Source organism: Lepeophtheirus salmonis, chromosome 5 (assembly GCF_016086655.4).
Source record: "Lepeophtheirus salmonis chromosome 5, UVic_Lsal_1.4, whole genome shotgun sequence".
Classification (NCBI taxonomy): Eukaryota; Metazoa; Arthropoda; class Copepoda; order Siphonostomatoida; family Caligidae; genus Lepeophtheirus; species Lepeophtheirus salmonis.
The window spans coordinates 43,240,304-43,251,301 of NC_052135.2; the positions used below are offsets into that span (position 1 = coordinate 43,240,304).

The 10,998-nt window shown below is 31.4% G+C and overlaps 1 protein-coding gene across 1 annotated transcript; it reads left to right on the forward strand.

The window, feature by feature from the left end:
• Window positions 1-1,571: 1,571 nt before the first annotated feature.
• Window positions 1,572-10,628, forward strand: CDase (neutral ceramidase). Its single transcript, XM_040712122.2, is given in 13 exon segments — window positions 1,572-1,782; window positions 2,055-2,288; window positions 2,290-2,376; window positions 2,431-2,558; window positions 5,214-5,430; window positions 5,504-5,632; window positions 5,692-5,772; window positions 6,588-6,779; window positions 7,829-7,942; window positions 8,001-8,237; window positions 8,716-8,975; window positions 10,076-10,201; window positions 10,264-10,628. Coding segments are annotated over 13 exon segments (2,232 nt in total). The 5' UTR covers window positions 1,572-1,653; the 3' UTR covers window positions 10,562-10,628.
• The last annotated feature ends 370 nt before the right edge of the window (window positions 10,629-10,998 follow it).

Sequence of the window (10,998 nt, forward strand, 5' to 3'; positions counted from 1 at the left end):
CAATTTTGATAGCAAATTTAAACACTCCCATCCAGAAGCTGTGCAAACCCCCACTCTTTCAGTATTATCCCAGCGCGGTGTTTTCTCATATTTTGATTCATTCTGTCTACGCCACCCATATTTTCATTATATAAGGCATTATTCTTGGAATATGAACATCCTTTTTTTATACCAAGAGCAACACTTTACAGTATAAGGTAATGCTTGATCATAATTTGTTGAAGCAACTGTGACTACATTGTTGTCCTTCCATCGAGTAAATGCTCGAGTGACATCTTTTATAAAACAGGTTTTTTAAAACTTTTAACACTTGAATAATTATCTGTTAATTGAAGGACAGTCGCTGAATATTTGCCAAATTTAGTTGCATATTGAATCAAAGCAGGAGCTCATAACTGGTTGCTAGACAAAGCTAATAGGTCAAACAGTAAATCATCAGCAAAATCAGGGTCTAAATCACACTTTTTGAATTTCTATAAGTAATCTATTCCTACCTGAATCACCTGGTATTCGCCAAGAATAAGGGACCTCCACCCTCTAAAAACCTCCGTAAGAAGGCGAGGAGTTTGCTGGTGGCCAGACACGTATACAGGCTAAAGGATGTGACTGCGATTGAATTCTTGTCAGCCCTTGAAGTAGGCCCCTCATTTAACAAACCAACAAATATACTAATCTGGGATTCGGTTTGGGGGGTTCCATGAGAGAAAACTGATAGTATAGATTATTAAAATAGGAAATTGTGTAATGAAATAAAACATAGAAATTGTAACTTTTATAATTTCCTTATACAAATTATAACTTGTATAAAATCGCCAATTGTACACTACATCAATACAAAGGGATTTCTATTGAGCGTTTGTCGACAAGAACAAAATTCCTTTACCAGCCCTCCCTCAAGAACATAAAAAAATTTCCTGTTACATAGGTTGGACAGAATATAGGGTCCCTAAAGAAAGAGGATACAATTAGGCTGAAATAATAATAAAGCAAAAATCATTGACTCATTCACACATCCTTGATGAAAAAATAAGTAGAAATGGGACTTTTGTAGGCAAGAGGAGATAAAAACAGTTTGTTGTTTCTCAACAAAAATCCCATCACTAACAATGAAGCAATTCAAAAGATGAATATCACATGCTTAGTACATAATTTTAAGTCTAATAGAATTCAAGGTTATATTTTTTTCTTCATTGGTATGCTTGTTGCTTCTTTTCATAGAGTATATGTATTTCGGTAGGGGAAATTTTTCCCAGTTAAGAACTACTACTCAAGATATAAATGTGGCTAGAAAACTATGTATTTTGGCAGGAGGAATATCATTTAAAAAAAAATATGCCTAACTTCAGATATATTATTTTGCATAATTCTGTTTATAATAATTATTATAATCAACTGTACGAACAAAATTTGATGTACGTAAATATATCGTTTTCTTTGTATTGTGAAGAGATTGTTTTGTAAGAAATACGTATTTTTCCTTATCAATTAATCATATAATTAAACAGGCATGAAATTAAAGATCCTTTAGAAAAGAAGGAAAAAGGTATATATTTACAGCTAAATTTGGGATTATCTGTTTAGTTCGCCTTTTGACATTAGGAAGATACATAATATTATTAATTTAATTCATAAATTATCTCTATAATATACAGAATGAAGATTTGGGCGTGGCTCATTGTATCCTCTTTAGCATTCGTCACAGCATCAAGCAAGACTACAAATTCCCACAATGCTGGTGTCGGCATTGCGGATATAACTGGACCAGCAGCAGAAATTGGAATGGTAAGGTTTGGTGGGGGTTAAATAACGGCAAAGTGTGTACAACTTTCGCAAGGAGGTTGTGTATTAATTTTAAAGCCTTAGCTAAATATTTAAATTTGTACCTTTTTTTTAATAACTTTTTTGTCAAGGAAATTGCAATTCTATTTTTATTTTAATGTGGCTTCCTCTAAAATATTCCTCATTTGTGAGAGGAGCATGATCCTTGTGGGCCCCTCCCACTCCTCCAATGTGTTTGGCGATTTCTAAATTGTCCCATTCTTATTTCAAAACAGATGGGATATGCTGCTTTGGAACAAATAACGAATGGAATCCATATGCGACAGTTCTCCCGTGCATTTATATTCGATGATGATAAAAATCGAGTCGTGTTTGTATCAGCTGATGTGGGAATGATGGGGCATCTAGTCAAGAGAGAGGTTATAAATCGATTGGAAAATGAATTTGGAGATTTGTACACACAAACGAACGTCGTTCTCTCTGGTACACATACCCACTCTGGACCTGCCAGGTTATTTTCAGTACCTTTTGTTCGATATTAGCTGTCTTGGATTCATTCAGCAAACTTATGAGGCCATTGTATCTGGTGTGGTAGAGGTAAGGCACAATTTTTAATTACATTTTATTTTTTAATTTCTTATAACTAATTAGTCTATTAGAAGAGCACATAAAAATATTAAACCCTCGAACATATACTACACGGAAGGAAAATTATATGACTCTAACATTAATAGAAGTCCAACTTCGTATGAAGCCAACCCTGAAGAAGAAAAACTTGAGTAAGATCCTTATTCTAATTTATATTTTTTCATTTTCGCTAAAAATATTAATGGCATCATATTCTTAAGGTGTGTATCCACATCTCTATTGTGTGTAAACTCAAATACATGTTTGGGATGCCCCATTTATTTTGAAGAACTTTGTAGCTATAATAATCATTAAACTACAACAATTATTTCTTTGAAAATATAGATGTTCTTTGATTCAAAAAGTTAATTGTTTGACGGAAGCTGCGCATGAGGGGGGCAGGGGCATAGCCAGCCCACTTTTTAAAAAACATACCATTGTCATATAGCTAGGGAATCCATATTTTGATATAAAAAAATGACATGTGCTTTAATTTGTCTCAGTTTTAAGGGAGAATGGGTAAAATATTTTGAAATGAGTAAAATTTAAGGTTAAATCTTAATTCTTGTATAATATCTTTTTTGATTTAAAAATAAGACTTTGATATTTCTTCATTTTTAAATTGCCTTTGATTTTATATATTTTTTTCTTATTATAGAAAATATCTACCGTAGATTTTATAATGTAGAGAAACCCTTCTCTTTTCTACAAAAAAAGTCCTCTTTTTACATCCTGAAATTCGACTAAGCCCAAAAAAACCCGAACATTTCATGCCTTTCTGAAAATGTTTCCCGGACTCTCTAGATAGGATGTAAATGAGTACATGCCTGGTAAAATAAAATGAAAACGGTTGGTCGCCCAAAATAGGAGGCAATTTTTTTTTAATAACTAGAGTTGTTGGCCCCTTCTCTTTCAAAAATGGTGCCAGCACGAAGAAATAAACTTGCAAATACGGTGGTAATTTTCGTTATTTCAAAATTTAATTTATCGTGTCATTTTCACCCCTAAAAACAAGGAACATTTTAAACCACATAATCTCTTCATTTTGAAAATGGATAATTCTTTAGGCTGGAAGAGTTTAATAGATAGAGCTCTTAGAATAAATTGTCCATTGGTCCATTCCAAAATTATATATGCATTTACGTGTACACGCATGATACTCACCTTTAATTTGAAGCATTGTAAATAGATTTGAAAATAGCCTTAAAGCTTTTGAAAATTATTACTTCTTCAATAGTTATAAGTTAGGATGATCCGTAGTTCACAAACTTTTTTGATTCCGTACTACCTGAGAAAGTAAAAGACCATTATTTAAAACTTTTTTAATTTGGCAATTGTATGTACAATTTTAGAGTAACTTTTATTAAAGAAGTTCTTACTTAAGACTACTTAAGGGGAATTTCCGTTCCTTGCACTAATCTGCATTCGATAGTTTGAAAACCCCTTATCTACAGTTATTTGAAAGTATCTATGTATATTACTAATAATTGAACCTGCCCACTCTGCTTGTTTAATGTTAGGTTAATAATTTATATTTCCAAAAAACTTTTTATTAGTTATACAGGGCGATGATAAAAAATTGGAAAATTTAAAAAGCTGTTGTCACTTCTAGATATTTTTATTTTGTACCATTGTTATGGCAAACTTTTGAATCAAAAGTTGGTAATTAAACAATTTTCTACACTTTTTATTCAATATACCCCTTCCATTCTGAATGATGGCTTCAATACGGGACGAAAAGAAGTACAGCTGGCCTTGATGCCGTCTGATGACGAGTTGTTCCACTCCTACTCTCTTGCTCTGCAAGGCGCACCTAACTGCGAAGTCCAGTGGGTTCAGGTCGGGTGAGGACGAAGGACGGAAGTCTGCCGGCCAGAAGGTAGTCATGTTCTCTTTGCAGAAATGTTGCATCTTTCTTGGATGTGTGTGCCAGGGCACCGTCTCGGGTAAAACACATAGTTGTCCCTGGGAAACGTGCACTTTAACCATGGCAAGATATTGTACATGAGGACCTTGTAGTAGACGTCCGTGTTGACATTCTCGTTGGCGTTGAAGAAGTAGGTTGACATCTTTCTGCCGACTGACGCCACGCCTAATGACCTGAGCTGGATGTTTGGTCCTGAAGGTTCCCTTGACCTGAGCTCTTGATTCAGCCAAGAAGTGATCAGAAGAGCGTCCTTAGTGAATATCTTCTTGTAGGAGATTGACTTGTGCGTGGAGATGATCGCACATCCTCTGCCGTTTTGCTTGTTGCTTGGGCAATTTTGATGGCACAAAAACAAAACAAACATCAAACTGTAGCTTTTTGTTAATTCTTTCGAATTGCATCGAGTATAAAATTGTCAGACTTTTAGAACTGAGACTAGACGGCCTCGAAGAGGATTCTAATTTTCGAGTCGTCACCCTGAATATAATCAATTATTTAGTAGAAAGAGTTTGGGTATCTTAGGGGTGTATGTAAGTTAAATTTTCAACTTTAGCCTATACTCTAGGACTGCTTGTAAAAAATTTGCAAGCAAATTTTTCACCATATGCACTTTGGTCGAAAAGATCAGTATCTTATATTGTATAAGACAATAATAAACGATAAAACTTTTTTTTTAATGAGTGAAACCTCTATCTTGGTGTATTATACATAAATCCTTGCCTCAAGACTAAATTACAACTCTAGGCCTTGATACTCTATTGCTTAAAGTACTATACGTCATAGACAGACAAATGAAAGTCTACAATTACATAATACGAAATTAATTTATATTGACTTTTCTTTTTTTACCAACTGTTATTTATGATAATAAATATTGCAGATATGAAGATGGAAATACAGACAAAATTTTCAGCCAACTTCACATTATATCCACTCAAGATAATGGCGAAGAAAAGCTCGCTGGCGTGCTAAATTGGTTCGCAGTGCATCCAACATCCATGCCTAACTCTAACCAACTTATATCAGGAGATAACAAGGGATATGCAAGTTATCTATTTGAGAAGAAAATCAATGGTGAATCTATCATGCCCGGAAAAGTAATTTGAAAAAATATTATGTGTATATAATATTTATTGCCATTATTAACGGAACCATTCTATGATTTAACAGGGTGACTTTGTGGCAGCTTTTGCATCAACCAATCACGGGGATGTTTCACCAAATCTTGATGGCCCCAAATGCATTGATACTGGAGAAAAGTGCGATTTATATCACTCAACATGTAATGGCAGAGTTCAAGTGAGGTTTTAAATGTTTTTTATAATAATTTTATTATTATTATTTCTTAAACTTATTAGAACTGCATTGCCTCTGGACCTGGAAAAAATCCATTTGAATCAACCCAGATCATTGGAGAGAAGCAATTTGACAAGTCATTTGTGAGTTTTCGTATACTTATGTGTTGTGTGAACACAAAAACAAGTTTTCACTTTATCAAATATATTCTTGGACATATTTTAGTTCCATTATGGGCTTTTTATTCAAACCTTCGGGACGGTTTGAGTCAGCTAATTTTTTTTAGCTATACTCTAGAGGAGTGGTCGGGGAACAGGGGAATGTTTGCTTTATACTAGATTTTTTTTTGGTCAAGATGCAAAAATTTTACGCGAAATTAGTAGTAAAAATTTAATTTTTTGTGAATAGCTATGGTTTTCGGAAATTTTTCAACTTTTCTTACAAAAAATTTAACATATGAATTTTTTTTTTCGAAAAATTTAATTTTTTGTGAACAGCAGTGAATTTTTGAATTTAAAAAAAAAAATTTTATTGTTGAATTTTTTTCAAGCTCCCCCTTCAAAAAAAAAAGTTCATAAATATAATTCTGCAGACGGCCATGCACTCGTTTTCGGTAAATTATTTTACTACCAGTTCTTTTGGGAGAATACTAAAAAAGTTACCCGACTTCTGATCTAGAGCTTTCATTTAATTATAAGACTTATTACACACCATAATAAGGTCATTAAAATATGTCGAATATATATTTTATTTATTATCAATTGTGACCGTGAAATTTGTAACCTTTAATTGTAATTTACAGCAACCATAAATATAAGTATTATCATAATATTTTTTTAAATAGAAAGGAAAGATAATTATTTGGAGAATAAAAATTTAAATGTAGAAATCCTTCTAAATTGATTTTATGCTGACAGCCCTCATATTTTATAAATCCTTCTTTGATACCCTTTTATAGGAATTGTATAGTGATGAAAGCAAGTGGGAAAAGTTAGTTGGAGATATAAGAAATGCCCATCAATTTGTTGATATGTCAAATTATGATGTTGTGTTGGAAAATGGTACTAAAGCTCATACATGTCCGTCAGCAATGGGTTATAGTTTTGCTGCTGGAACCACAGATGGTCCTGGAGAATTTGATTTTACACAGGTATTAATCATAGAGTAATGGAACAATCTTATCACAATTAATTGACATGATATTTCAGCTGGGGTTTTGGTTAGAAAATGAAAATTAATTTTTTAGTCAAAGTAACTGAAGGCCTGTCCTTGCTGGTGTTTATAAAAAAAGAGTGATTTTCTCCATATGACATCCCTAAAGTTTGAATTGCAATCTTTCAACCAAAATTCCTGTTCTTAGAACTTTTTCCATGACGCAATGCATTTGCAACACCGAAAATATATAATTAAAAAAATTTGCATTTTTCTGTTAAGTTAATCATTGGATTAATGATTTGCAATCCATGAAGTTTTTGAGCCAAAAAAATATCAAACTGCTCAAATAAAGGGTTCAAAAATTCATGTATTTAAATGAACTTAAGTCCAGTAATCCATAAAAATTTCAAGTAATTTTATAGGGCTTATTTTTTTGAAGTATTTAAGTACAAGTGCAAGTTCTATGAATTATATATATTTCCTTATAATTTTGTTATATGTTATGTGTTAATCTAGGAATTCCTAGCAAAAATAGAGAAAACTGTAGTTGGTAGTTAGAATGACAAATGTTTAATTAAAAAATACATTTTAAAACGAATGAATTGCAACATTTACAATGTGCTTATGCAAGTCGCAACTCGTACAGACATGCAAGTTGTACAAAAAATAAACATAGGGGGGGGGGAGCTTGAGTCCCCCAAAAGTAAGGCTAGAAGTGCCACTGCTTATATGTGCATATTACAATTGATGAATATATTTATTCCCTTTAAAACATTTTAAAAGTAAATAAGTGAAATCTTTTCCATAATTTTCTATTGAAAGTACTTGATTATTCATAAGTACTACCTTTTAAACCAAGTATCAAGTACATGTGTTTCATATATATATAAGAATAAGTACTAAATCAAAAGACTTAAGGTAGCAATGCACTTGGCTCCATCCCTGGTTAAGACTTGGTCCTCGGTAGATTTTTTTTTTGCATGGTTTCATATTAAGAATATATTATTCAAATAATTTATAAAAATGTTTCTAATTTTTTGTTAGGGAACTAATTCATCAAACACATTTTGGGACTTTGTATCTGGATTATTAGTAGAAACTTCTGAAGAGCAAAAACAATGTCATTATCCAAAGCCTATCCTTTTAAACACCGGAAAGGTGGATATAAATAATTATATATTTATAATAATTATATTTTTACTATTAATATTTGTAGATGAATAAACCATATATGTGGCATCCTAATGTAATTGATACCCAAGTATTGAAAATTGGACAAGTGATTGTGGCCGCTGTTCCTGGCGAATTTACAACTATGTCTGGACGACGAATGAGAAAAGCTATCAAAAAAGCTATTTTAGATGTTGAAGGGGATTCGGATTCTACTAAGGTCATGATTGCTGGTCTTTCTAATATGTATACTCATTATATTACAACCTTCGAGGAGTATCAGGTATATCTATTTTGTAAATTGCTTTGAAATAACTTTTTTTTATATAGATATAGTTGACAAATTTGATATATATAGGAATATAATTTTCATTCTCTAAAGAATTATAAGTTAAATTAAAAATTTTTAGAGTATTTTTTCAGTTAAAACCCCTATAGAAAAAATCTTTCACACATTTAGCTAAACACTTCCTAAATGTATTCATATCCATGTCATTTGATAGTTCGTTTTAATTTATAAGTAAAAAATTAATTAACACAACAATGCCGTATACATAATTTATTAAATTAATTAATTATTAGCGCTTCGATACCCCATTGTTTTCAATATTTTTAGACCATATTTTCCCCTATAAACTCTAATAGTAATAAATTAAACATTTTTTCGGTATAGTATACTTAATCCTATGGTTCGGGGATGATGACATTCACTTATCCAATAATTTTGTAGAAATTACCTTAACCTGATATATTTATTTTAGAAACAAAGATACGAAGCTGCCTCTACAATCTTCGGACCTCATACATTACGAGCATATCTTCAACAGTTTAGCTATCTTACTAAATCAATGTACAACAATTCTGTTGTAACTTCAACTATTAAACCTCCAGACCTATCAAAAGATCAAATTTCTCTCGTTCCTGTCGTACTATTTGATTACCCTGGAGTTGGACACAAATTTGGAGAGTGCACTTTAGAACCAGAGCCAAATGTGGAAGCTGGAAATACTGTTATAACAGAGTGAGTCGATATTTAATACTCATTTACTTCTCATCTAATGCTAAAATAAGTATTGGCCTGGCGTGTCTAGCTGCCTTAACTTAGATTGGATAGTTTAGCAACATAAAAACTTAGTTTGTCCATAGTAGTTGCTACATATGAGACTGTATATGTATAAACATCAGTAAACAAATTAAATACTTTTTAACTTTATATCTTATACCTATGAATTAATCATCTAAAATAGTATTTGGAGAATAAAAATATTAAATTTTCTAGGTTATAGGGGATAGATTATTTCTAAAATGTTTAAATTAGTTTCAAATAAGGCATGCTCTATATGGTGGCCAGAAGATTCGCCCCAGGAATTTTCGGCCTAGGAAACTTTCGCCATCATATATATATACATTATTGAATACTTAAATTTTCCTTCACTTGAAGTACTTTTTAATTCATTTTTTTACATGGAATAACTTGAAATAAGGGGATATCAAACAAATGTTCTATCTTATTATGATAAATTCGAACCGGTTTTTTACTAGTGTACTTTAGCTGAGAAAAAGAGGACACAATTACATACAAAAAAATTGAATAAACACAGTCAATTTTAGGAATTTTGTGACTCAAACTCGTAACTCATTATTAAAAAGATGCAACATTCATGCTTGATATTTTCTATTTTAAATTTATTAAAATTGAATTAAATGCGTTCATTTTACGCTAATGAATGCAAAAGTGCATTACAAATTACTTCAAGTGGAGGGAAATCCCTTTTAAATCTTAAATTATATGTTAGAAGATATATTTTTGCCATAATATATATATATATATACATGAAGGTGAAAGTTTCCAGGTCAAAAATTCCGAGAAGAAACATTCTAGAACCAGTTTCTAGAGAATCATAATTCTCCCACTTCTTTCTATCTCCCTTTTTCATTTTCATAATTTGGGCAGATTAATAATAAGAACATGTAAAAAAAAAAAATTGGAACTGCAATAATTGGTTTAAGAATTTGTGAATAACTCAAAAACTAATGAAGTACCATCCCTCAAAAATTGGGGCTGAGTATTGTTGAAAAAATAGCAATATTAGAAATGACTCAAATGTATACTTTTTAAAGATTTGTTTCAGGACATCCAAGAAATAACTTACTACTAGAAGACTCCTTCCTTGAAATTAGAAGAATTGATGAAGATGATGAAACGAACTCGACTCTTGTAGCTGTTGATGGAAGCTGGGAGACTAAGTAAGTCAAATAATATAAATTTATTTACATTTTTTTCGCAAAATTAATTTCTTTAATCTAAGAATGAAATGGACGAGAACAAATAGATTTACTATGGAAAGTCGAATCACCATTACTTGGGATATTCCGGAGAATACACTTCCAGGAACGTATTATATAACCCATAAAGGATACTACAAAGCCTTAATAAAAAGTGTGCATCCCTATGAGGGGAAAACACAAACATTTAAGGTTGTTTCCAAAAGCCCAAACAGAGCTTCAAGATATACATCGCTCAAATCATTAGGAGATAAAACATGGACTAAAATTGACAAAACTATTGCACAGTTCATCAAAAATGTCACGTCATTTTTTCATTAATAAAATTGTTATACATTCTTCATAAATACATATGAATTTAAAAAACTAAATACAAGCGTTTTATATCCAATCCTTTTGCATTACTTTTATCTTGACCGATAAAACACAGAGACTACAGTTAGTTAAACTTTTCTATGAAAAGGCTAAAATAGCTTCATTAACATGAAGTGTTATAAAAGTTTAATTTAATTAAAAGAGAATGAAACATTTCAACTTGCAAAAAAAAACTTACTATTTATAATAATTTCCTGCATAAATTTTGAATAGAAAAGACTTTACGTACATGTTATGTATTTATATCAAAATGTTATCTCAAAAAACAAAAGCTTTGGATTTTGAAATCGACTCCAAATTTTGAAGACTTGATAATTTTTTTTAGTTTAAAATCAAAGACTCGGGACTAGATTTGAACTCAAAAGCGTAGAATGGAGACTCTA